General features: G+C 39.4%; 1 protein-coding gene across 4 annotated transcripts in view; it reads left to right on the forward strand.

The window, feature by feature from the left end:
* spata7 (spermatogenesis associated 7) overlaps nt 1-22,538 on the forward strand; it is a 49,840-nt gene extending 27,302 nt beyond the window's left edge. Inside the window, exons 5-11 of one of the 4 annotated variants that reach the window (XM_078234184.1) lie at nt 2,368-2,840; nt 8,222-8,285; nt 10,257-10,357; nt 14,216-14,269; nt 14,685-14,762; nt 16,512-16,569; nt 19,172-22,538. In XM_078234184.1, the coding sequence (XP_078090310.1) occupies nt 2,368-2,840; nt 8,222-8,285; nt 10,257-10,357; nt 14,216-14,269; nt 14,685-14,762; nt 16,512-16,569; nt 19,172-19,759 (1,416 nt within the window). In that variant the 3' untranslated portion in view covers nt 19,760-22,538. Of the gene's footprint in view, nt 1-2,367; nt 2,841-8,221; nt 8,286-10,253; nt 10,358-14,215; nt 14,270-14,684; nt 14,763-16,511; nt 16,570-19,171 lie in introns of all 4 variants that reach the window. The other 3 variants (XM_078234181.1, XM_078234183.1, XM_078234185.1) reach the window with 3 other exon arrangements.
* The last annotated feature ends 5,443 nt before the right edge of the window (nt 22,539-27,981 follow it).

The raw sequence follows: 27,981 nt of genomic DNA on the forward strand, positions 1-27,981 counted from the left end.
AGTCTGCACATTCTCCCTGTGTTTGCGTGGGTTTCCTCCCACAGTCTGAAAGACAGGCTGGTTAGGTGGATTGACCATGCTAAATTCTCCCTCAGTGTACCCGAACAGGCACTGGTGTGTGGCGACTAGGGGATTTTCACAGTGACTTCCTTGCAGTGTTAATAATGTATGCCGACTTGTGACACTAATAAACTAAACTAAATTCTGCATGGAGCAGTAAGTTATATATTTAAGTGGTTGTATGATTACTTTACGAGCCGGTCACATGATTTAATTGTGATGTAATTGGGGTGTTTCATAGGCTCCTGATCTAGTTTCATTTTCTGTTCTGTACAGGCAACAGCTCCTACAATAAATGAATGTGTGTGCAAACCACATCTTTTTCATTTTTTGTTTAAAACCCATAACCCCTAACATGGGACATAACACAGAGTCTTAGTTGTCTTAGAATTTGATAGCAGATTCGAAAATGATAAATGTTGGGCAATTACAGTAACATGCTTTTTGAATTCATTTAGGAGACGTGAGTATTGCTGGCTGGGCCAGCATTTATTGCCCATCCCCAATTATCCTTGAGAAGGTAGTGGTGAGATGCTTTCTTGAACTATTGCAACCCAAAGTGCTGTTAGGAAGGGAATTCCAGGATTTTGGCCCAATGACAGTGAAGGAATGATGATATATTTTCAAGTCAGGATGGTGAGGGTTTGAAGGAGAACTTCCAGGTGGTGGTATTTCCATGTGCCTGCTGCCCGTGTCCTTCTAGATGGCAGTGGTCCTGGGTTTGGAAGGTGCTGCCGAAAGAGCCATGGTAAGTTCCTGCAGTGCATTTTGTAGATAGTACACACTGCTGGCACTGTGGTGGAAGGAGTGAATATTTGTGGATGGGTGCCAATCAAACCAGCTGCTTTGTCCTGGATGGTGTCAAGTTTCTTGAGTTTTGTTGGTGCTGCACTCATCAAGGCAAGTGGAAGGTATTCCATTACATTCCTGACTTGTGCCTTGTAGTTGGTGGACAGGTTTTGGGGTGTCAAGAAGTGAGTTACTCACTGCAGGATTCCTAGCCTCTGACCTGCTCTTGTAGCCACAGTATTTATATGGCTAGTCCAGTTCTTGTCAATGGTAAGCTCCAGGATGTTGATCATGGGGCATTCAGCAATGGTAATGCCATTGAATGTCAAGGGCTGATGGTTAGATTCTGTCTTGTTGGAGATGTTTATTGCCTAGCACTTGCCTAGCAGGAATGTTACTTCCCACTTGTCAGCTTGGATGTTGTCCAAGTCTTGTTGCATTTGGACATGGATTTCTTCACGATCTGAGGATTTGCGAATGGTACTGAACATTATGCAATCAGCATTAAATCGATCATTAAAAGTATCCAATTCTTCCTTGCCCACAACTTCGTAGAGTGAACAACCTGCTTATAAGTGTTGAAAAGCTTACAATAAACATCACAAATACTGCAAGGTAATCCTGAATTTTCCTTTTTTTGCTGAGGGTTGCAATTTCGCCTGGATGTCAGGTAACTAATTAATATCATGGTCTTTAAATATTGGCTCTTACCCAAAAGTGTACACCTTCTAATATCCTCAAGGGTGTAACTGTTGGTGCTAGTTTGGTATTCACATAATATCAGAAGGTGTGCCACAATAATTTCTGTTCCAGAGTTATCTTTGGGCCTGATTCATGTTTCCTACACCAGCTACAAAACATTGAACAACTTAGCATTGACTGAAATTTTCCTGAATGTTTAGAATGAGAGTAGTATCTCCTCTTTTCATCACCATATAGTTAAGTGTGTCAATCTTGATTAATTTCAAACCATTGAGGTAGCACAAGATTTAAATCATCTATCTTCAGCTAATGAATGGCTCCTTTCCAATTAAAGTTTTTATTTGGAGAGGTTCTGAGTCAAAATTAATGGATATGAAGGTCATTACATCTAGGTGCGCTCCTTGTTGAGGGTCTCTTTTTAGCATCAGTATCTAATGAACCAGCAACATAAGTGATCACTTCCCAAGTATAGCTGCTTGGTTGACTTCCATTGTCACTGTTGGAACTCTTAATTCCCAACTTGCGTCGAGGTTGATGCCCTCAAACATGATCCTTTAATATTTCCCTGTCAGCATATTCAAATTCTTATGTTGCCAATTTGGATATATGACTTTCAAATGCTCAGTTATAAATGCGAGATCTCCTACATAATGATGTCTGTGTGAGTTATACGCAAGGCAAAACTATATATTAGAAGGTTTTATTGACTAATGTCTGTCCATTGTGAATGTAGCTGCTTGTATGATGACTTGTTCCAGTGGGGAGCTATAAATAACATTTTCACAAGTTAATTGCATTTTCATTTTTGATTGACAGAATCCGTCCACACTCGGACACAACAAAGATACCAGAGACTCAGAAAATGGTTCCATGACTCCTGAGCAAACTTTTGTTACTTCCAAAGGAAATTTTTCAGTGTTGCCTTCCACTGCCAATATTAGTAAGGAAACTGCTCAGAAAACATTCAGTAGATGCTACTCAGACCTGAGCTCCAGGAACTCTACATCACCGAGACAACGTTCTAGAACTTTGTACAGTTCAACAACCAGTCTTGCAAATAGCCAGCGTTGTTATAATTCATTTAAGGACGTACGCCAAAAAACATATAGTGGTGATATTTTGGAGAAACATGCACATCATTTTACAAATGGACAACAATTCACTCCACGCATTCTGAAGAAAGAGGCAGAGTCTTCCTTGGCCCATTACAGGTATTATACTCCTGTAAAGAAGAAAAAACTCTCAAAAAAAAAGCTGGTAACGCAAGAAACACAGACTGAATTCACCAGGTACTGTGAATCGCTAGAATATATTTTCACCTTGTGTTTCCATAATTGCTTCATAGAATATCAAGAAGCTTAACTGTAAATACATATATAATATTTATATTCATAATAAACCTATAAAGACAAAGTAATTTATGGGAGAAGTACACTTCTAGAAAGAACACACAAGTAAAAGTTGAAAATCATTCCACTCTAAATGCACACTGTTTTCCCACAAATCATATGGTACCATAGACTGACAATTTACGGTCCTAATTTTGAAAAAACTCTGCTTGAATTGCATGTACAGTAAATGTCTCCTGCCTGCTGCCATTAAGATAAATAGGGAATGGTGTCTTTCCCAATTCTAAGCCTTCCGGATTAGTAGATTTTAGTAGAATCATAGAATCCCTACAATTCGGAAGGAGGCCATTCAGCCATCGAGTTTGTACCGACAACAATCCCATTCAGGCCCTATCGCCATAACCCATTTACCCTGCTAGTCCCCCGACACTAATGGGGCAATTTAGCTTGGCCAATCCACCTAACCCACATCTACACAAGAACCCACTTCCACATCTTCGGACTGTGGAAGGAAACCAGAGCGCCTGGAGGAAACCCACGCAGACACGGGGAGAATGTGTAAAGTCCACACAGACAGTGACCTAAGCCGGGAATCGAATCCGGATCCCTTGTGCTGTGAGGCAGCAGTGCTAACCACTGTGCCACCGTGCCACCCAAATTAGGGCTTCTCCTAGTACTTAAACACAACTTCAAACAGGTGTCAAGTTGATTGAAGCTTTCATTTCTGAACTAGCAGTGTAAAAGAAAATGTCGTGAGAAGAGATTTCAATCAGGAAAATTCCCAGCTCCGACAATATAAATGTAACATGTACAAGATAAAAAGAATCTAAAATATAGTTGCTCATCAGAGTTGCTTTCCTGCATGAAGTGTTATGTCCCTCAGTATAAACTCGAACACAATTTTACAGCCCTTAACTAATGTCATCTGCAGGATTGAGGGAGAAGTTGCAAATTTTTGTCACTCTTATATAAAAAAAATTGGTTAAGCAACTACAGAAATCTTTACAATCAGTTCTTGATAACTTTATATTCAGAACATTGCAAAATTTACAAATGTTCTAACTGAATATATCATTCACATTGTGCAAATCTAGTTATTCAGATTTTAATTTTAATTAAGATCTCTAGCTTTTGATGATTTTAAATTAATGATATAGTAACTTGATTAGAATTAGGTTTCAGCTTCAAAAGCCACTTCTTTTATAAAGTATTAATAATGCAGAATAGGCCATTTAGCCTAATAGATCCATGTCATTGCTTATACTCCAAATGAGCCTCATTCCATGTTTATTTATCTAACCCCCCATCAACGTGCCCTTCTCTATCATGTACTTATCCATCTTCACCTTAAATGTAACTGTGCTATTCACCTCACACCCATCCTTGTGATAATGAGTCTCACATTCTAATCACTACCCTGGGGAAAGGAGTTTCTTCTTAATCCCTCATTTGATTTATTAGTGATCAGCTTATATTTATGGCCTCTTAGTTCTTGTCTTATCCACAAGTGGAAATATCAAACCATTCCATAATCTTGAAAGACACCTATCAAGTCATCACTCTGTCTTCTCTTTTCTGTGGAAGAGAACCCTAGCTTGTTTGGCCTTTCCTGAGAAGTATCACATAGTACTCTCTAATTGGAAAGTGATTTGTTGATATTCAGGGTGTTTTATTTCAGATAAATGTATGGAAACAGCGTGGCCAGTTGGACAGTAATTTGGTGAGTTTTTTGATCACCTTGAGTCATAGGATGGATATTAGTCCAGAAAATTTGAACTTTTTTCTCCTCTTTGCATCCAGGACTGCATAAATACTGAATTGTATTTTATCCTGCCTATAAAATATACCCAATCTTGATTCCACCAATATGACATTTCTCCTCACATACTTTAGGTATTAAAAAGCGACTGAAGCAACAAAAATGAAGTTTTGAGCTGCAACACGGCTGGCATGGTGGCACAGTGGTTAGCACTGCTGCCTCACAGCGCCAGGGACCTGGGTTCAATTCTGGCCTTGGGTGACTGTGTGGAGTTTGCACATTCTCCCCGTGTTTGCGTGGGTTTCCTCCGGGTGCTCCAGTTTCCTCCCACAGTCCAAAGATGTGCTGGTTAGGTGGATTGGCCATTCTAAATTGCCCTTTAGTGTCCAGAGATGTGTAAGTTAAGGGGATAGGGAGCGGGATGGGTCAAGGTAAGATGCTCTTTCAGAGAGTCAGTGCAGATTTGATGGGCCGAATAGCCTCCTTCTGCACTGTACGGATTCTACAATTCTATCTTAACACTGCTTTTACTCGGGTTTAGCGTAAGGTACCATTCTGTATAAATGAGCTGAAATGCAGGCTATGGAAGACCACCCAGAGGATTGACAATTAAGTTGCCTGTTGGTGCTCACTAATAAGGCTGCAAGGAATTTTTGTCGGTAGTGCATCAATTAACAACCTCTTCTAACAGCAACCAGCTGAACAGGCGTAAGAAAGTTGGTGTATAGGATTCTGAGTGTGACTTAAAGCTATGCTCAGTTTCCAATGTTCATTTACTGATTGAGATCAACTGACTACATTGCATTTTAAGAGGACATTTGGAACATATTGGAAAACTTCCAGAGATGTTTTCTCAAGGCTTCACCCACTATTGTTTACTGCAAATCCCCTCAGGGCTTCACCTAAAAAGAGTGTTGCGCTACTATCCCTTACTGGATATTTGTTAGGGGTTATCAGGAGAAATGGAACTTATGAATTAGAGTAGGAGTAGGCCACTCAGCACCTCAAGCCTGGCTGATCTGATTGTAACTTCAATTCCACATTCCCACCTACCCACAATAACCTTTGCTAATGAAGAATCTACTTAGCTCTGCCCTAAAAATATTCAGAGACTCTCGGCAGAATTTTCCCTATTTTTGCAGACTATAGAAGTGCCAGGGGCCGTCCTGCCGGAGTTTGCTCCCCAGGCTCCAGCCCCAACATACCTTCGCTTATCCCACACATCAGCCTTCAGCACACTTCGCTACTTCACTAATCAGAGACTGTTCCTCTCCCTCATTTGCTGCTGATACACTCCTCATTCAGTCTATCAGCAGCAAACATTAGAGGGAATCAGCCTCTGACTGGAGGAGCAGCTCCAGCAGAATCTTGCATTGAAACTCTGCTGGTTGATAGGAATTTTGAAAATTCCCTCCAGGAACTGCGTGGAGGGCTTCGTGGGCCACATCCGGAATGTGGGCTGTACTTGGAAAAGCCTGCTGGACTCAGTGCTCCGGATGCTGTCTCACCAATGCTCTGTATAACTGAAGCATAACCTCTACTTTTGTATTCAGTTCCCCTTGCAATAACAATAACATTCTATTAGTTTTTCTAATTACTTGCTGTACCTGCATACTAACCTTTAGTGATTCATGCACTAGGACACCCAGATCCCTCTGCATCATAGAGCCCTGTTGTTTTCTCATGTGTACCGAGCCATGAGGAATTGGAGCAGAAAATGATCCAGGGAAAGTATCACCAGCCGATGCAAGAGGGAGGGCTCTTAGCAGATGGTACTATACAACTCTGGTCTTTCTTCATTCATGTGACCCAAGGTGACTGCACTTTACCAAGTAGATTGTCACAGGGATCTGTGGCCTTGTGGTTTGAAGACAGCATTTGATTTGATTTATTATTGTCATATGTATTGGGATACAATGAAAAGCATTGTTTCTTGCGAGCTATACAGACAAAACATACCGTTCATAGAGTATATAGGGGAGAAGGAAAGGAGAGAATACAGAAAATAATGTTACAGTCATAGCTAGGGTGTAGAGAAAGATCAGCTTAATATATGGTAGGTCCATTCAAAAATCTGATGGCCTTGGGGAAGTAGTTGTTCTTCAGTCGGTTGGTATGTGATCTCAGACTTTTGTATCTTTTTCCTGATGGAGCATAACAACACAGGACTGCCTGTGGTAGTCAAGATCACTGTAGCATTTAATTTTTATTTTGCTGTAAACTTCCACAGGTGGCATATTACAACCCTCTACACATGTGTTTCTATACCCACGGAGGAATCTCATCCCACATTGCCGGAGAAGAACAGAGGCAGAAAGCTCCAGGGTTTATCAGAATTGTGAAGTTGTTAACTAAAATCCAGTTACAAAGATTACAATGCAACTAGAGGAATAAGATACCTAAAGATGAAATTTCAAATCAGTCTCTCAGATATTATTGTAGGCCCATTGCTTGAATTCCTTCTCTCTGAAGTAAAGGGGTTGAAACTTGAGGTTTGCTTCTGCAGTCAACTGTTCAGAGTATTTTCCAGTGGACCTTAGAGGTCAGCAAATTTTTGGGTGATGAACAGGTTTCCTATTCTTCACTAATTCTACAGTTATGGCACTTGTAGTCTCTTAGCAGAACAGCAGCTGATTTCTTAATAGCTTTTTCTATGTCTCTGTTGGCCAAGAATCCTCTCTGCTGTTGTTTCTCCTGAGTTCTTCCTGGGGTTATGCACACTATCCTACAAGATGGCTTCTTACAACCTCCTTTATACAGTTCAAAAATCAAAGTGGCTGCTATGTTAATTTTCAAGGAGGTATTGTTTTCATCAGGCAAAGAAGTTAATTATATGTGGTCCTTTTAAAGTCCTTTCCCATCTCCTGTTCTCTCAGAAGCTAAGGGGTTTTCACACCTTTTTTTAAGAGGGATTGTGGTGAACCACTGTAGTATTGTCTGTTTGTGTGATATGTCTGGACACACCCCTGCTGCCTCAATCCGGGACTCCACCCTTCTCTGGGTGTAAAGGCGACTGCTCTCCGCCCCTTTTGCCTCAGTTTGGATTAGCTATCGGTTCGGGTGTGCTCCAATTCTTTTGTAAATAAAAGCCTGTTATTTCGCAACAACGAGTCTTTGCATAATCAATGGTGCATCAGGGATCAATGGGCATTCCTGGAGGAGTCTTTGCATTTTAATGACTCCTGTTAGCCAGCTCTAGAAAAATGAGTCTGAAAGTTTGAACAAACACAAAAAGGTGCTATATTATCTGTCCATTCTTGCATTTTGAAACTGAGTGCACCTAAAAACAGGAATGCGCCTGTAAAACAATTGTCCTTAAAATCTGTAATATTATAATTAGACATTTGTAACAATAGTGAGCAGAGAGTGACTTTGAAACACAAATTTCAGAGATCGACAGAAGAGCTTTAATATTTTATGTAATAATAAAATAAAAAAGTGAATATTTTAAAGTAGAACTACGGTTTAAGAAACATTTTGTTCCTTTTGTATATAGAAATGCTATTGCAGTCTTCAGCTAAATTGAAACTGTAGTTCATAAAGGTATGTTCATGATTTCTAGCTCTCAAGATGCACCATCACTGAAGAACAAGAAGAAGGATCATTCACGTTTGGCTTCATTGCAGGTTAGATAATGAAACTGTTCATTTCTGCAATCTTAAGTGCTGTGCCAAATAATTAATCTTCACGTTACTTAAGAGAAATATAATAAAACTGAATATTTCATACACAAAAGCATCCATAAGGTCTGACATAAAATTCCTATTATTCATGTGATATGCTTTTGAAAATTGAAGCTTTAGAACTTATAACGTAAATTATTGTCTATAAATTATACAAGGTTCCATGAATATCCTTTGATTGCAGAATCCAGCATGTGGTTGCAAAAGCCCTCATGTTCACATTCAGCCAGAGGCTCCAAGTGGATAATCCTACTTGGCCTCCTCTTGAGCTTCTTCCATCACCACAGATGGCAATTTTCAGCCAATTCAATTAACTTCACATGATACCAAGACACAGCTGAGTGCACTGGTCACAACAGAGGCTGTGGGTTCCAACAACATCCTGGTTATGGTGCTGAAGCTGTGATCCAGAGTTAGCCATGCCTTTGGCCATGCTTTTCTAGTACAGCTACAACATTGGTGTCTGCCCAATAAAGTAGAAAACTGCCTAGGTATTGGCCTGTCTACAAAAAGTAGAGCAATGCAACCCAGCCAGTTAACTGCCCTATCAGCCTCAGCCAACTCTCAATCATCAGTGAAGTGATGTTGTCAACTTTGCAGTCAAATGATACTTGCTTGCCATTAAGCTGTTTGTTGCTGTTCAGTTTTCATTCTGCTCAACTTCTAATCTCATTTTTAACCTTAGTCCAAACATGGACAAAACATTGAACTCCAGAGGTGAAATAAGAGTGACTGCTCTTGCAATCGAGGCAGCATGTAGCGATGTGAGACACCAAGGGGCTGTAATAAAATTCAAGTCAGTAGGGATCAGAGGGAAAGCTTTTCATTTGATGGCGTGACACCGAGCACAAAGGAGAGGATTATGGTCATTGGCGGCCAATTTTCTCAGCACCAGGACATCCTCAGAATAACATCTTGAGTGTGGCTATCATCAGTTGTTTGACCAATAACCTTGACTCCATCATAACAGGGATGACTGCACAGACTTCAGCTCCATTTGCAGTTCCTCAGATAACGAAGCAGTCCATGCCCACAAACATGGACTGCATCTGGAGAATATCCAGGCTTAGGCCGAAAAAGAAAGTATACCATCTCCCCATGACATTCAATGGTATTAACATTGCTGAATCCCCCACCAGACATTTCAGAGGCCGAGTATTCTGTAGCAAGTTGCACATCCCCTTACTCTCCATGTAGGTAACCACCATCCACAAGAGAAATCAGGAGCATAATGAAATGCTGTCCAATTGCCCGGATGGGCGCAGCTGCAACAATACTCAAGAAGCTGGACATTGTCTAAGACAAGATAGTTCTATTGATTGGCAGCTCATCCATCAATTTAGCCATCGACGACTCCCAGCAGTCTGTGGCTGTAGTTTATATCATCTACAGAATGCACTGCAATGACTTGCCAAGGCTTTTTCAACAGCACCTTCCAAAACTGCAACCTCCACAGCCTAAAAGGACAAGGCCAGTAGGTGCATGCAAGTACCTTCAGCTCCAGGTTTCCTCCAAGTCAGACACCATCCTGACTTGGAAATATATTACCATTCCTTCATTTCACTTGGACAGAATTCTGGGATTCACTATATCTAGCAACAGTGTGGAATTACCTTCCCTACATGGGCTGTTTGGTTTGAGATAAAGGCTCACCCCCATCTTTCCAAGGGTAGCTAGCGATGGATAAAAAAATGTTGACTTTGCCAGTGACACCCAAATCTGAAGAATTTTTTAAAAATATATTTTTATTATTATTATTATTTTAGACCTAGTGAATATATTATCAGTATGTCCATTTTAAAAGCTGAGTACTGACCGATGGAACAATAAGGTGACATTAAAAAATATCATGTTGTATTCAGTAAAATTGTAGGATGTATCACTTTGTTCTAATAGACTGTTTATAATAAGCAGGTATACTCTGATGATGAACGAGAGGGCAGGGATGTTTTATCTCAGAATTTCCATTGTGAACAAGAATGTTTTGAATGCACTTATGATTACTCTATACAAAGGTAAGTAAAAGTAAATCTAAATGTGCATAAAATATATTAAAGACTTGTATATATGTACTACTTTGATACTTTCCTATTTTGTTATGGCTAGACTGTCATATATGACATTATTTTTGTTTGTTCTCTTGCTTGTTCTCTTTCTCTTCCTCTTTATTTCTTCATTTTTCTTTAAATTATCTCTGATTTCCTAGTCCATCTTAAGGACAGGTGTCATACAAACTTTGTTTTGCATGCTAATTTAAATGATAGTGGCATGCATTAAGTATACTCCTGGAGTGACTGCATGATTCAAACAAAAGACCTAAACAAAAGAGTTCCTCAAAGGCATTCTGCAAGGTCACCTGCAGTCTCCCCACACTGAAAACCTACAGACTTCCACTAGTCATTGCCCCAGACACTGGGATAGCACTTGTGTAGGAGCATTAGGCCAGGCAAAGGTTCCCACATTGCAGGTTGGCAAGAAGGGAATGCACTGGGTGATTAGTTTTCATATGAAATATTGGATGGTGTGTTGGATAAATTAGGTACAGAGTGGTCGTTTTGTGGTGATGTTTATTTCAGCATTGTGGCCAAAAGGGCAGTACGATTATCTGTAACATAGGGATGCTAAGGTGTGGGAATGCTGTAAAATGGGAAATTTGGGGTTGTGTTCACAGGAACCTACGTTGAATGAGGGCAGCCAGAGGGCAGCCTCCTCTCCTTCCCTTCCCTTCTCCTATACCTGCTCTTCCTGAGGACAGCACGGTGGTTAGCATTGCTGCCTCACAGTGCCAGTGACCCGGGTTCAATTCCAGCGTCAGGTCATTGTCTATATGGTGCTCCAGTTTCCTCCCACAATCCAAAGATAGAACAAAGAAAAGTACGGCACAGGAACAGGCCTTTTGGCCCTCCAAGCCTGTTCTGATCATGATGTCCTAACGAAAAAAAAACATGGGGTTATGGTGATAGGGCCTGGGTGGGATTGTTGTCGGTGCAGGCTTGATGGGCTGAATGGCCTCCTTCTGCACTGTTGGGATTCTATGAGCTATCTGCTATATCTTTGGTGGCAAGGGATGTTCCCTCATGATGGCCAGATTGTGGAGGATACAGCAGATCACCAAGATCTGGGACATTCCAGAGAGTACCAAAGTGGTCTAGGTAGCAGAACTAATTCTTCAGCACGCCAAATCTAAATGGTTCAGTGTCAGAGTTTCACAATGTAATGCTGGCGCATTGCATTAAGGTAAGCTGCAAGAGGCAATGCTCATCTTATTTGATAAGACAAAAAACAGATAGGTTGTGGAAATCATAGCAGCCCCCTAGTGGACAATGAGAATAAAATAATGTTATAAAATCAATTGGGAATCAAGAACATCTAAAACCAAGCCCCAGGTTACATATAGTATCATAGTATACATACAGTGCAGAAGGAGGTCTTTTGGCCCATTGAGTCTGCACTGACTCTCCAACAGATCATCCCACCCAGGTCCTATCCCCATAGCCCCACGTATTTGCCCTGCTAATCCCCCTAACCTATACATCTTTGGACACTAAGGGGCAATTTTGCATAGCCAATCTACCTAACCCGCACATCTTTGGACTGCGGGAGGAAACTGGAGCACCCGAGGGAACCCACGCAGACAAGGAGGATGTGCAAATTCCACAAAGACAGTCACCCAAGGCTGGATTTGAACCCAGGCCCCCAGCACTATGAGGAAGCATTGTTAAACTCTGGGCCACAGTGCCACCCAACAATGATGTACTTTTTGAAGTGTAGCCACTGTTGGAATGTAAGAAATTATGCTACATCACATAAAAAACACGCACAGTGCAAAACGTCCCTGCCATCCCCCACATTTACAAAGACATGGGACCCTGCACCCTTTTGACCCACAGTCTTCCTGTCAAACAGTTAAAAATACTACAAGCAACTAATATATTTTAAAGGATTAAGTGTAATGAAATGTGGCAACCACTACAGTAAATAAATTAGGAAGGTTGTTGAAAATCATCTCGGCAGAATACAACTACAATATCTTTACAGGTGTAATGTTAAACATGCAGAATAAATGCATGTCCAAAAACCACCAAGCTCAGTTAAGCAAGCCTGATGTTGTATGGATCAACAACAATTGAAAAATGAGCAGGGTGAAAGGAAAATTGGCTCATAGGAATGTAAGAAAATGCATGGATATACTAAAAGCATGATTGAAAGGGCAGCAAGACTTGGAAAAGAACATCAGAGGTGGAATTAAACAGAACAGTAAAAAAGTTTTAGTGATAGAGCGACCTGAGAGCAGTCAGAAAAGAGATGAAATTGGCACAAGGTTATATGCAGCTTTTAACCATGGTGTGATTCACAATTTCATGACTATCAGTAGGAATACTCCTGAGGTTAAGAGGGAACATTCTTTCTGAATCTACCCTGTCTAACCCTGTTGGAATTTTATAACTTCCTATGAGATCCCTTCTCACTCTTCTAAACTCCAATGAATTTAATTCTAACTGACTTAGTCTCTCCTCATGTGACAGATTTGCCATCCCAGGAATCAACCTGGTCAGCCTTCGCTGTAATTCCTCTATAGCAAGGACACCTTTCCTCAGATAAGGATACCAAAGCTGCAAGCAATACTCCAGGTGTGGCCTCACCAACTCCCTATCCCTATACTCAAATCCCCATGCCATTTGCCTTTTTCATTGCCTGCTGTATCTGCGTGCTTACTTTCAGCGACTGATGCACGAGGACACCAAGGTCTCGCTGAGTATCTACCTCTCTCAATTACACCCATTCAAGTAATAATCTGTCTTCCTATTATTGCTACTAAAGTGGATAATCTCACATTTATCCACATTATGCTGCATCTGCCATGCATATGCCCACACACTCAGCCTGTCCAAATCACGCTGAAGCATCTCTGTATCCACCTCACAGCTCACCCTCCCACCCAACTTTGTGTCATCTGCAAATTTGGAGATAACACATATAGAATATGAACAGTTGGGGATCCCAGCACAGATCCCTGCGTTTACCCACTAGTCGCTGACTGCCAATCAGGAAAAGACCCATTTATGCCAACTCTTTGCTTCCGATCTGCTAACCAGCTTTCTATCCATCTCAAGACATTACCTGCAATCCCATGTGCTTTAACTTTACATAGTAGTCTGTTATGTGATAAAAAGAGCTACATTAGTTACAAACCCAAGTTTTGGAGTAAAGAAACTGAGACATATTAATTCACATCTGCTGATGAAATACCACTACCATTAGTTCCATTTTCATATTGAAACAAGCTTTTGGAGAATTTATAATATATATTTATTTTAATAAACAGCTTTAGTAACAAGAAGGTATAGTCAAACTGTGAATTAGGTGGCAAATAAATCTCTAGCAGTAATTATAAAAGCAAATTTGAGTTTACTGATACAACCTGAATTGTAGTTAATTTTTTTAGTGTAGTGTTAGGGACATCAGTATTTTGATGTGTCCTGTATGTATGTTGGTAATTTAGTGCAGAGCAACACATTAGAAAAGAAGTGCCATTTATATATAGCGTGATCAGAAGCATTGTTGCTAGGATTTCATAATGACCTCAAGTCTAGGTGTGTCAACATTCCACGGTTACATTATAAAATATAATGGCGATATCACTGGGTGAAAGTAGACATCCGGTGCATTAAGTACTTAAACTTTGTGAGACTGGGGTTTTCACCATAACTATGAGTTAAATGAGAACTAAAGTGATGGAATAAAGAAATGTCACAAGTGGCTATGGCTGGAACATCCCAAGAAGTGTTGAGGTTTTCCTGATTACTTAGTTCATTTTGACATCTGAAATTTAAAGTGTAATCACTATCTTCTATTCAAACCAACTGTTTCAGGTTATCATCATCAAATAGAGTCCAGTCACCAATTATGAGAAAAGTTAAGGCCGAGTAAGTATTGTGTTTGATTTCATTATGGCTGTTGTTAATGGCAAAGTGTTTCAAACTGAGGCCCCACAGAATCCTTGAAGCCATCCAATCCTTTGTCTACCTGTAATCAGATTTATTTTTTTCTGTATTTGTTGACCTCCTTGTGTATCCAGCAATCATTACAGTGTTTTCCTTTGGTTAGTTAACACCAACTTTTGAAAATATGAAGCTTTGTTAGTTTTCCAGCAAAATTAAAATTTTATAGGTAATAATGGGAAATATCAAAAATAATATATCCTGGTCTCTGTATCAAACCCCTTAAATTAAGGCAATTCAAATTTGTCGGCTGGATTGAGAAGGTATTTTCTTCCAAGCCCCAGGCAATAGAACAGATTGTACTTGCAGATTATTTATTGCTAAATGCATTTCTCTACAGAGAAGAGGAATTGAAGTACCTTGAGTTCATCTCTGATATTACCAGTGAAATATTGACTCGAGGATTATTTTCAAACAGGTATCAAATTACTTTCTATAATCCATCATTTGACTAGCTTTTAAATTCACTCTTTACCAAACTATAGGTTGAAGTAATTTTAAATGTAAGCTTAAGTAGTTTTAGATTGATTGTGCAACTAAGTTGAAGGTTGTTTTTAAATTTTTAATTTCATCTCTCAAAAAACGTAACAAGGCACACCATATGTAATAAATTACTTTGAAGTGGCTGTTCTGGTCTTGATAAATGTGGCAGCCATTCTGCACATAGCATTATACCCCAAATTGCAATGGGATGAATGACCATTTATGTTTTGACTAAAAGAGAAATATTTGTTGGGACAAAATGGTGCAATGGCATCTTTGACATCCAGCTGAAACGGACCATTTTATAACACTCCCTCGGTATGGATTGAACTGTCAGCCTAAACTGTATAATCTACAGTTTTAGGCACTTTATTAGAGAAGACCTGGAGATCTCTGAGGAAGTACTAGGGACAATTAAGTTGATAAATAGAATTTTCACCTCTGCCACGAGGAAACACAGAGTTTTCAAATTTTTTACATTGGATAAAAGGCAGCTTAGAGATCATCTGACTGGGGAATTGAAGATCTTCAAGGGAATTGATAAATTAAATTGTGTACAATATGAACACAAAATCCAGGGCATGAGTAAAGTTGAATATGCAGTTAAGGCAGCTCTTCATCCTAGTGGTAAGCATGTGAAATAGCCTATACAGAAAGGTAGTGGAAGGAGCAAATATTATAAAATTAATACTTGATTTGTAGTCAAAAGGCAATCTGCAAGAAATTTGTCACCTTTAGCAGATGTGCAGTGGATATAGTTGATCATTTCTGTATAGTTCCTGATACCTAAGTACTTTGGGAAGATATAGGGACATGACCAGTTCATTTACATTTGTTCAATGACATTTCATGAATAGGATGGTGAGAAAGGGGTGGGAATGTTGCAATGGTGGAGGTGGAGGGTCCTGGAGTGACAGTAGTCCAGATTACTTTTGTGGGCTCTGGTGGAACAGGAGTGCTCCTCTGGAGCCCACAACAATAATTAAACACTTACCTTTTGAGGGACTCTTCTCTTCCATTGCTTATGATTGGAGCCTGCTCCAATTAGTTCCTGCCTAAAATAGCATCATAAGCAACATGTAGCTAAGCAATGCATGTACACAGCTGCACAGCAGCCTAGAATGTGTAGTGCAAGGCTTGCTTCGTGTTAAGTATTGGGTGTGTGCCGCTGCATAAAAAACATTAAAGATACTGTGCATTGTAAAAACTAGATTTGTACAAGAACATATGTTTGCAGGGCACATTCATCATGAAGCCAAAATTTCTATTTCCAAAGGGACCTAAAGCCTGAATAAGATAAATGTTTTGAACATCTCGTGGTTAGACCCATTTTAAATTGGAATCTGCTGCATTGCCAACATTAATGAGGCAGTAAGGCTACTGGATATGTCAATCCTCATGAACTTCAGTGTTTCTGATACCTATCCAAGGGGAAGTATCAAGTGTTGCACTCTTGCTAAATGAACGTGTACCTTTATTTCCATTAAGGCTTTCCTTATAAAATTTCCAAATATACTTCTATTCATTAATATTAAAATAATTAGGATAATGAACAGTGTTTATGACTGTGAATTAACTCATTCACAGTTTTTAACCTAAAATCCTGTACAGAGTTCAAACTGATTTATGAAGCTGATAAAGCACAGATCTGAATTAATAAAAGCTATTTTAATCATTTATCCAGGGTTTTAGAGAGAATATTTGAGCGTCGCATAGAAGAAAATAGGCATCGACTGGATGAAGTGAGTATACATCTCAGGTCTCAGTATTTTTAAAACATACGATGTGTTTTATCAAATGGGAAAAATACGTAACTTTCAAATGGGAAGTATTTTTCTTTCACCTCAAAACCTGTTGAGATTGTGTCACTCCTAAGATCACCCTCAATATTTCGAACAAGTAGACATAAATCACATGTGATCCGTGACAATTTATCAGCAGTTGTGGAATATCTCTAAAAACCTATGTCTTCATTGATACGCAACCACAAACAAGGACTGCTGAATGTCAGGCCTTTTCACCTTTTGGCTTGATTTTTGTAACATTTTACTTTTCTATCTTTCCAAGTTTAATAAAGTCAAAAATTTGCTGTTTGTATCCTATCTTGTATGAAATCATACATTCCTACTATCCCATTGCTGATCTCCATTACCTATTCTTCCCTTAGCACACCAACTTCAAAATACCCAAACACCAAATCTCTCTACGGCCTTTTCTGAAACAATTTTTCCAAGCCTCTTCACTTTACTAACTTGTCCCGACTGTTAAATAACAATTGCCATCATCCAGTCCCTTTGAGCCTTAGTGAAAATGCAGTCAGTATGGGGGGAATTCTCCAACTGTTCATGCTGATGGGATTCTCCGGTCCCGCTGGCAACGCACCCAAGGGTTCCGTGACGGTGTGGGGTGACATCAATGGGAAATCCCATTGACAGTGGCAGGACCAGAGAACCCTGCTGCCAGTAAATAGTGTGCTACCTCCCGCTGCTGAGAAACACACAACTGGGAGATAGCTCCTTGGCTGTACCCTTTACTGTATGTATATAGTTACAAGTAGTTAATAAAGACTTGCTGTTAACATACAGAGATTATGAAGACTTCTTCAGCAGACATGTTCTGTAACCAGCACCATTCCAACAGATACCAGTTTTACAAAATCACAGAAATATTACAGCATAGGAGGAAGCCATTTGGCCCATCATGTCTGCATCAGCGCTTTGCATAATAATCTCTTAATCGTTTTTCTTAATAATCAATACTCCAGCAGTTTAGTGAGAGATTTTTCCTAAATCAAGTATGACTAAGCAAAAGTAATACAACATCATGAAGTAATAATTACATTGGTTGATTAATCCTTTCCCAAGACAGTAAACCAATTTTTTTTGTAAAAGATAGGAAATTGAATAAAGGAAAAGGATTAATTTGTACTGATACCTCCTAACAAATAATTGTAACAGGAAAGTCAGGGGATTCTTCACAATGCGCAATATACTTCAGTCCTACCGACATAGTGCTTTGGCTTTTAATTTCCTGAACATTTGCACCAAAAAAATGTATAAGAATGACATAATGCCAACTTTTGAGGAAATTGAGATGATTTTTAGATACACCAGAATTTTCTCAATGTTTCATGTTGATTCTGTGAAACATCTGTTGAAATGATGCAAAATTTCCTTAACTTAATGCCATTTCTGAATGACTAAATTTACATTCAATATTTTAGGAGCAACAGGATTCAAAGTCATGTTTCTGATGTTTTAGGTTTTTTTTTAATTGTCCACACTAAGACCAACCTTATTTTTTATACATTTGAATACGACTTAATAGCATCACAATTATTCGTTTTTAAATTTAAAAAGCTTCCATGATTGTATTTTCTTAAAGACATGATTTAAATGTTTATTTGCAGCATTTTTAATACCACCTAATAGTTATCTTGAAGGCATGCAAACAAATTGAAAAATGTAATTATTAAAATGTTACATTATGAACAGTAGTATCTTACCATCTAACGTGTTACAATAAGCTAGAAATTATAACTGCTGAAATTAGTCCAAAAAACACTGTGTTCATTTACATTCCTTTATTTGTTGATTTATTGGGCTGAATTTTATGGGGCCTGCAGATGTAAGTAAGGAGGTGGAGCAAAGGCTGAAAATTCAGGAGGGTGGGCAGGACTGGGGTCCTCCTTGCGTTCCTGCCACCGTGACATTCTGTCAACAGCAGGGAATATGGAGATGGGTCCTCCTGCCCAAAGGCCAAGTGTGCTTGTGGCTGATTAAGGGCCTGGTCTTGTCGTGGCTAGCATTTTACCAGCAGCGAGTAAGCCATATCCTATGTGGAGAAACCGACTGGTAGATCCTATGGACTCCAGGTTGAAGGGTGTTGCCTCCTAATCTGTGATTCAAACGGGGTCCCCAGTGACAATCGCTGCCTGCACCAACCACCACCTATTTCTTGCTGGGATCTCCCTAGCAGACCATGGCAACCTTGATCTAGTGACACTGCTGGGGCTGATAAGCTGCCTGCTCTCTGAATGACTGGCAACTCCTGGAGGGGGCTCTCATCCCTTAAGGGGCAAACCTCGACAGCAGCTCATAAGCTGCAAGATGGGCATAAAACTCAACTGGGGCTCCTGCAAAAAGCTGAGGTAGGGTTGGTCCCAACTTTGCAGCTCATCATCAGAACCAGCGCTGTCTTAAAAAAAATCATCTCAATACAGACATTAACTTGTTTATTTTGCTCAAATAATGGACAAAGAATGTCATCTATCATAAAGTTTCTCATCGACCTTTCTTTTCAACACTAAAACTAACAATTGATTTCTTTGTCTTAATTTTGCAGCAGAAGCTACGTCATATGCTGGCTGATTTAAAAGAAGATTTGGGTTGTAAACCAGAAAAAAACTACAGGACCAGTGGTTATGAAACTGTATTGACAAAACCTAACGTGATAGAGTTAAATAACTATGATTCTTTGGAAAATCCTAGATTTTTACATAATTGGAGGGAAGAAATTGATAGAACTGTGAACATTTCAATTAACAATGAAAATGATAAATCATGGGATCATAGACAGCATGAAAATGTTAGTGAAAATAATGATGACGACCAGAATGTTACTGGAAATACAAGTCCTTATGATATTTATGAAGAACAAATCCAGGAGGTTCAGGACTTGGAGCAAGATCATCATCTAAGTGCAAATAGTGAGGAAAACCAGGACGATTTACAGTCTGCGGACCATTCAGACCATTCCACAGATTATAGCACTTTATTTGATGGAACCGCAGAACTGACAGAGATTGATGATCTTGCAGTGTCTCTTCATACCGTTGACGTTAAGGAAAACTGTGAACCTGAAGATGTTCAGAGTGGATCTGCATTAAGTAAAGAGTCAGAAAAAGCTTTTGATGATGGCATTGATTTATAGTGCTTGCAATTCTCTGCAATTACACAGCTAACAGTCATGGATCATAACAGAATACTACATGTTTGTGATGTAAGCCTGTACTTGTTAATGAGTCAGTTATTGACTATAACAAAGTTTGCATCAGAAAGGTTTTGGGGTATTTTTCCTGAAAAGTCTATGCTTCCCCACACTCTGCATATTGTGTGCTACATTTCTGAGATCTAGTATATATTTTATTACAGTTACTACGGCAGTATACATCATTTTATTCTTGTGTAAATAACTAAGCAATCCAGGTTTGTTTTACTTAGGTATTATAGGTAACTGCTGAATTACAAAAGCTACCTCTCTCATTTTCCTGAATCATGCACAGATCTCTTTCACTTTTATTAGAATTTTACCAGTACTGTTTCTCTATAATCAGCTACCAAGAGGAGCGTGAAGGCCATTCATTGTCTCCAACCCTGCTCCATGCAGCCTCGCTGAAATCATGAGTTTGCACATAAAGCCCCAGGTGCAAACCTAGTGTCCTATTTGTGATGTAGTATATTGGAATACCAATTAGGTTTAACTTCAATACTTTATAATAAGGCAAGTCAACAATTATTTAAATGTAATCATAATACAAAGAAGGGCAAACTATTGCAAAGTAATTATCTGCACAATCAATCCAGTTATTTTATTATTTTAAAAGGGACTGAAATGTCCCAAAATCCTAAATCAATGAAGGGAAATATTCCTACAATAATCGGCATCCATTTGTCATATTTTTAGCTTTTTTTCAGCTTCAAGGCAGCCTAGGAATAAATACCATGCAGAAGTCCTTCTATGACAACTTAGACACTAGTTTGAACCCAGCTTGAGTAACGTGCCCAATTCTGGACATCACAATTTAGGAGGGACGGTAAGGCTTTGGAGAGAGTACAGAAGAGATTTGCTAGAATGGTTCCAGGGATGATGAATTACAGTTATGCAGAGAGACTACAGTATTGTTCCCTTTAAAGCAGAGAAGGTCAAGAGTCAATTTGATAGAGGTACTTAAAATCTTGTAAGGTTTTAAATAAAGTAAGTAAAGTGAAACTGTTTCCAATGGATGCAGGGTTGATTATGAGAGGTAATTGGCAAACGAACCAGAGATGACAATTTACGCAATAAGTAGTTAGGATTTAGGATGCACTGACTGATATGATACTGGATACGGATTCAGTTGTAGCCTTCAAATGGGAATTGGATAAACACTTGAAGGAGAAAAAAACCTCAGGGATATAGAGAATGAGTGAGGGTGTGGAAGTAACCACAGTGCTTTTTGAAGGAGTTGATGCAGCTTCTGCACTTATTTGATATTTCTATAAGATACAGTAGTGTACGGGGAGATTTGCCCCATTGATGATATTTGAGGATATGACCTCATAATGTCACAGAACGGAAAACTGCAGAGATCATTTATTTCATGTGGTCTCAAAACCGCATTTGTGATTCAAAGTAGGAGCAAAAAGAGGTAGCTAATGGATGTTAATATGTATGCAGGAATTTCATGTTATTATTCGGAGTTATGCAGCAATTTAATATAATGTATTTCTCTTTTAATACTGTCACTTTACAGGTTACTCTAAATTTTGTACATTGTATGAGAGTAACCATCTTCTAATTTTGGTACCAGTATGCTCATTTTATAGAGTTGTCTCACATTATTAGTTATGGACAAATGTTGGCCACTGTAACTTGAGCATATCAATGAAAGCTATGGTCTAGCAAAATGAAAAATATCATGATATAAAAATACTAAAAGTGTTATTTTTTTAATGCTGAATGGGACAGTTACAGACCCGAATATAAAAATAAAATTAAGTTTATAAATGTGATTTCATATTTCACCAGTTTGTAAAAAGTACTTTGGTGTTCCCACTCTATTAAGAAGGGCACCAATTATTCAATAATTAATTGAAATTGTCAATCAAGAGAGGCTAATGTCAGAAACAGAACATTGCTACACTGGTGCATTAGGTATACTTTCCTGGTGTTGAAATATAACAGAGATGTTACTCTGCGTCTGATTCTTCAATATCTAACCTGATAATGTTTGATGGGTGACCACTAATGGACAGAGTTTTGTTTCCCTTGTAACATTCTTCACAATAAATACATCACAAGACTATCATTTTTCATTGAATATTTATGTCAAGTAATGATAATGTTAATCTTGTTTCTAGATCTTTGGAGGTGAGAGAGGGCTGAATTACTTTTATTAAAATTTCTCTTTTTACAGTTAAGATCTTAATAAAAATTAAAGTTAGATATTCCTCTATTTCAAGTATTTAATTACAATAAACAGTTCCTGTACACATTCACTATCAATATAATCCAGTGCAAAAAAAACTAGCATGGTAAAAATGCATTTCAATTAAAATAACTTGATCACCAGTGCTCAGGTTCCATGCATTAACTTGTTAAAATTCTTTATTAATGTTTAAAGCTAGTTGTATATGAAAATTTGCTATTATTATAGCTCTGCTTCATATACATGTAACTGGAATTCATAAAGGAATTCAACCCTATATACTCTGTTTAGTCCCTTGAATACCAAATTATGTTTTCTTTTTATTAATTTTAACATGTCCTGATTCTTCCTGGGAAGTAACCTGTAAAAGTTTAGCTTATTTTCTGACCTGTTACTCATGGATAAAGGCAGAGGCTTTAGTAGTAAGGAACAAAGCACCTTCTTGTGTGTTTCTACTGTGAAAGTTTCCCCTCAAAGTTGTAATGTGTTTGTAATAAAATAAAGCATTCTTGTTCATGTTGTAATTTTTGATTCCCTTTTTGCTGGTTACAACACATTACTTCTTATCCAGGCATGCATGTGGAGAGTGTGCCACCAAGCTCCTGACTTGTACTTTGTGGATGGTGGGCGGGCTTTGTAAATTCAGGGGATGAGTTACCCTCTGCAGAATTCCAATCTCCGCTTTGTTCTTGTAACCAGTGACTGGTCCAGTTAAGTTTCTGGTCAATGGTAGCTCTTAGGATGTTATAGATGATGGATTCAGTGATGATAATACAAGTGACTGATTCTTTCTTGTTAGCGATGGTCATTGACTGGCATTTGTGTGGTAAATTCTGAGGGGAATAGTATGAGCTTGCTTCATAATAGAAAATGTTAATACTGGAAATTTGAAATGCACAAAAGGTCTATCAGCATCTGAAACAGAAAAGATAGGGATCTATTCTCTTTGCTACTTTTAAGACACCGATCTAGTTCCAGCATTTATCTTTTTTAGTTAAGATTTACAGATTTGCCATTTTTCCTGTCTTGAGTGATAGTTTAATTTCTGGCGTGCATTACAATTGACTGTGGGCGTCTGATGTTGAACCCGGGTGACAAAAATGAAAAATATGTTTCCTAGCACTGACAATCAAACCCTTCCCTGGTGACCCATTTTCATTGTTTTTGGAAAATCAAAAAGTCATGTTTGAAGTATGACCTATTTTTAAAAAAATGATATGTTGTTTTGTATTCAAACCCTCTGATGTTTCCATTCATGTATACTCAACAAGAGTGCAAATTTCCTAACTTGGCTCAGTAATAGTGGTGACATTGTTGACTATGTCATTAAACACTGAGTTGTCAACAGCGTACTGGATCACGGCATTTAACTCTTTTGAAAATGTTCCAATCATAACACTGTGTATAGAACGTAGGAATTAAATTGATTTTGTCACTGTTTTGGAACTGACTCAAACTAAAATTGTAAGCCAAAAAGTTAATGAGTATTGTTGAATTGTTGTTGGCAAATCCAAAGCTTGGATTAGTGATTGTCACTGGCTGGGAACATTGCATTCTAAACACTTTTATATGAACGAAGCAATTTGATGCCCTAGCAATACCATATGTTCAATCATCTTATTTAATTACCAACTTTACTTAAAAGTGGTAATTAGTCATTAGTACTTATTTGGTCTGTTCGTATATGATACAAGCATGTACCGTTGATAGCCTAAACATAATTCCTGTGGGCCAGTCTTCAAATTTTAAAACCTAGTAGAATAAATACTGGTGCATGATCTGAACAAATGTTCCCACACTGTGGGAAGTGCTAAAGCCAGTATTTCATAACACGTTTTCTGAAGTGAGACAGAGCATGTATTTATCACATAAAGATATACTTCTGTAACAGCTTTCACTCTTTGCACTGGAAAACCAACAATTGTGGGCAGACCAAAGAGAGTCTTTCGCCAAGTTAATAGCCCTCCAGCAGCAGTTAATGTTTGGCTCGGAGGGCATTCCTGGGAAAAGTATGATGGAATCTGTCTGGGATATGGGTTGAAGGGAATGGGGGTTTCAAATCTTGTAATTTTTGAGACAGACCAGAATTGAAAAGGGAAACTGAGAAAGGAAACTGACCCTTCCAGCTAAGGAAACTAAGAGTGAAACAGATTTGAAACAGAAACTTCCGGGGAGGCTGAAACTGGTTGAAACCATTTAAAAAGACACAGAGGCATCAGAGCTCAGATGATGATCCTAGTGATGCAGTAAGGCAAGTTGAAGAGGAGGGAGACTATATCTAGAAACTCCGATTAGGCAAATATATAGCTGTTCCTGCTACTTTGAAGATAAGATTGGTGGATCTACCCCATCCAGACCATCAGAAACAGAGCTGAGGAGGTTCTGCAGACGTGTGCCATTTTGGTGAAGAAAACCCATGGGACTCTAGTTCATTGCGCAGTGCTGTTGACTGGGAATCGGCCTAAATACTAGAAGAAGAGGAGCTGAAATTCTTCATGAGGAAGACAGAATTTTGAAGGACTTTGTGATTGGGATTGATGACATATATGCTAAGTAAACTGCCGAGCCAATTCACATAAGATTTATCTTAGTTTTATCTACCATTTAATGTGTAATTTATAGTTTGAAATCAACCATAGTTTCATTGCTAATTTATGTTTAAATTGTTAACTCAGGGCTTTAGAATACAGGAGATTACTTAAGGAAGTTGAGTGATTCCCGTGTTTGGCTGTTGTGTAGTAAAAACTATTTTGTTTTAAACTGAGGATTCTTGTGGCTTCATTCTTTTGGTAAATTACTCAGATCTTGGATTTTTTTTGTTCTGAGATGTTATTGGTCTCAACCGAGATTGAAACAACAGCTTAAAGAAGAGTCCTGTATCACTTTCCAGACCTCCTTTGCAAAGGCATATTCCAGAAAGGCAATGCTCTCTTCCCTACCGCAGCCCACTCAATGGGGAGTGTCCAGAGGTGGTGAGACTCAAAGCATGAAGGAAGGATCTGACAGATAGCACCTTTCTCACCACCAGCCCAGCTACATGGTGCTTGTTTGAAAGTTCTGGTGATGAGGCAACTTTTGAGAGTCTGTTCAGGGAACCACCTTACAGGATCCACGGTTACCTTGAACGTGTTGTTGCCTCCCAAATAAACTATCTTTCCCATAACCCTATGTTTGAATCTCTGCGTCAAGTATCCACCCAGTACTGAAATAGTTCTTATCAAATATGCATATGCAATTATTGGTGACTGTGACAAAGGTAAACTTTCCCTCCTCATTTTGTCCACAGCCTTTGACAAGGTCGACCACACATCCTCCTCCATTGCCTCTCCACTGTGTGGCTTTTGCTACCAAATAAACCTGTTGGACTTTAACCTGGTGTTGTTAAACTTCTTACTGTCTCCACTGTCAACCAGCTGGGTGGAACTGTTCTTACTGGTTTGATTCCTATTTCTCTAATTATAGCTAGAGAATCACTTGCAGTAGTCTTTCTTCCTGCTCCTGGACCATTACTTCTTGCCGTGCAACAAGTTTGAGAGCAAAATTCTAACTCATGGAATAAAAGGGAGAGTACAAAAATGGACACAAAATTATCTGAAAGATGGAAACAGAGGTTATAGAACAATACAGCACAGTACAGGCCCTCGATGTTGTGCCGAGCTTTGTCCGAAACCAAGATCAAACTATCCCACTCCCTATCATTCTGGTGTGCTCCATGTGCCTATCCAATAACCGCTTGAAAGTTCCTAAAGTGTCCGACTCCACTATCACAGCAGGCAGTCCATTCCACACCCCAACCACTCTCTGCATAAAGAACCTACCTCGGACATCCCTCCTATATCTCCCACCATGAACCTTATAGTTATGCCCCCTAGTAACAGCTACATCCACCCGAGGAAATAGTCTCTGAATGTCCACTCTATCTATCCCCCTCATCATCTTATAAACCTCTATTAAGTTGCCTCTCAACCTCCTCCGCTCTAAAGAGAAAAGCCCTAGCTCCCTCAACCTTTCCTTATAAGACCGACCCTCCAAACCAGGCAGCATCTGGTAAATCTCCTTTGCACTCTCTCCAATGTTTCCACATCCTTCTTATAGTGAGGTGACCAGAACTGCACACAATAGTCCAAATGTGGTCTCACCAAGGTCCTGTACAGTTGCAGCATAACCCCACGGCTCTTAAACTCAAACCCCCTGTTAATAAACGCTAACACATGATAGGCCTTCTTCACGGCTCTATCCACTTGAGTGGCAACGTTCAGAGATCTGCGGATATGAACCCCAAGATCTCTCTGTTCCTCCACATTCCTCAGAACCCTACCGTTGACCCTGTAATCCGCATTCAAATTTGTCCTATCAAAATGAATCACCTCGCACTTATCAGGATTAAACTCCATCTGCCATTTTTCAGCTCAGCTCTGCATCTTATCAATGTCTCTTTGCAGCCTACAACAGCCCTCCACCTCATCCACTACTCCACCAATCTTGGTGTCATCCACAAATTTACTGATCCACCCTTCAGCCCCCTCCTCCAAGTCATTGATAAAAATCACAAATAGTAGAGGACCCAGGACTGATCCCTGTGGTGCACCACTGGTAACTGGTCTCCAGTCTGAAAATTTTCCATCCACCACCACTGTCTTCTATGAAATAGCCAGTTACTTATCCAATCGGCCAACTTTCCCTTTATCCCACACCCCCTTACTTTCTTCATGAGCCGACCATGGGGGACCTTATCAAACGCCTTACTAAAATCCATGTATACAATATCAACTGCTCTACCTTCATCAACACACTTAGTTACCTCTTCAAATTAGTTAGTGGTGAATAGTAATTTTTTGGACTGGAAGATAATGGTATTCCACATGAGTTGGTGTTAGGACCCCTGCTCTTCCTGATGTAAATGAATGACCTAGGCCTTGCTGTACAGGGCACAATTTTAAAATTGTGGATGATATGAAATTTGGAAGTATTGTGAACTGAGAGGATAGTGCAGAACTTCAAAGGAACCTAGACAAGTTGATGAAATGAGCGGACAAGTGGCAGATGAAACTTTAGTAAGAAGTCTCACAACACCAGGTTAAAGTCCAACAGGTTTATTTGGTAGCAAATACCATAAGCTTTCGGAGCAGAGCTCCTTCGTCAGATGGAGTGGATATCTGTTCTCAAACAGGGCACAGACACAGAAATCAAATTACAGAATACTGATTAGAATGCAAATCTCTACAGCCAGCCAGGTCTTAAATGTACAGACAATGTGGGTGGAGGGAGCATTCAACACAGGTTAAAGAGATGTGTATTGTCTCCAGACAGAACAGCTTGTGGAATTCTGCAAGTCCAGGAGGCAAGCTGTGGAACTTTATACAGGGAAGAGCGAAGTGATTTTTTTTTGTAGGAAGCATATATATAAATAAAATTCTAAAGAAGGTGCAGGAGCAGTGGGAAATGTGTGTGCATATATATATATATAAATCATTGAAAATGGCAGGATAGGTTGAGTAAGCTGTTAATAAAGCATACAGAATCCTGGGTTTTATGAATAATGATGTGGAGATGCCGGCCATTGTCTGCAGCAAACTACCCAGCCTTCAGGGGAACAGTGACCACGACACCACACAACCCTGCCACAGCAACTTCTGCAAGACGTGCCGGATCATCGACACGGATGCCATCATCTCACTCGAAAACACCATCCACCAGGTACACGGTACATACTCTTGCAACTCGGCCAACGTTGTCCACCTGTTACGCTGCAGGAAGGGATGTCCCGCGGCATGGTACATTGGGGAAACCATGCAGACGCTACGACAACGGATGAATGAACACCGCTCGACAATCACTAGGCAGGAGTGTTCTCTTCCTGTTGGGGAGCATTTCAGCGGTCATGGGCATTCAGCCTCTGATCCCTGGGTAAGCGTTCTCCAAGGCTGCCTTCACGACACACGACAGCGCAGAGGCGCTGAGCAGA

Source organism: Mustelus asterias, chromosome 18, assembly GCF_964213995.1.
Source record: "Mustelus asterias chromosome 18, sMusAst1.hap1.1, whole genome shotgun sequence".
Taxonomy (NCBI): Eukaryota; Metazoa; Chordata; class Chondrichthyes; order Carcharhiniformes; family Triakidae; genus Mustelus; species Mustelus asterias.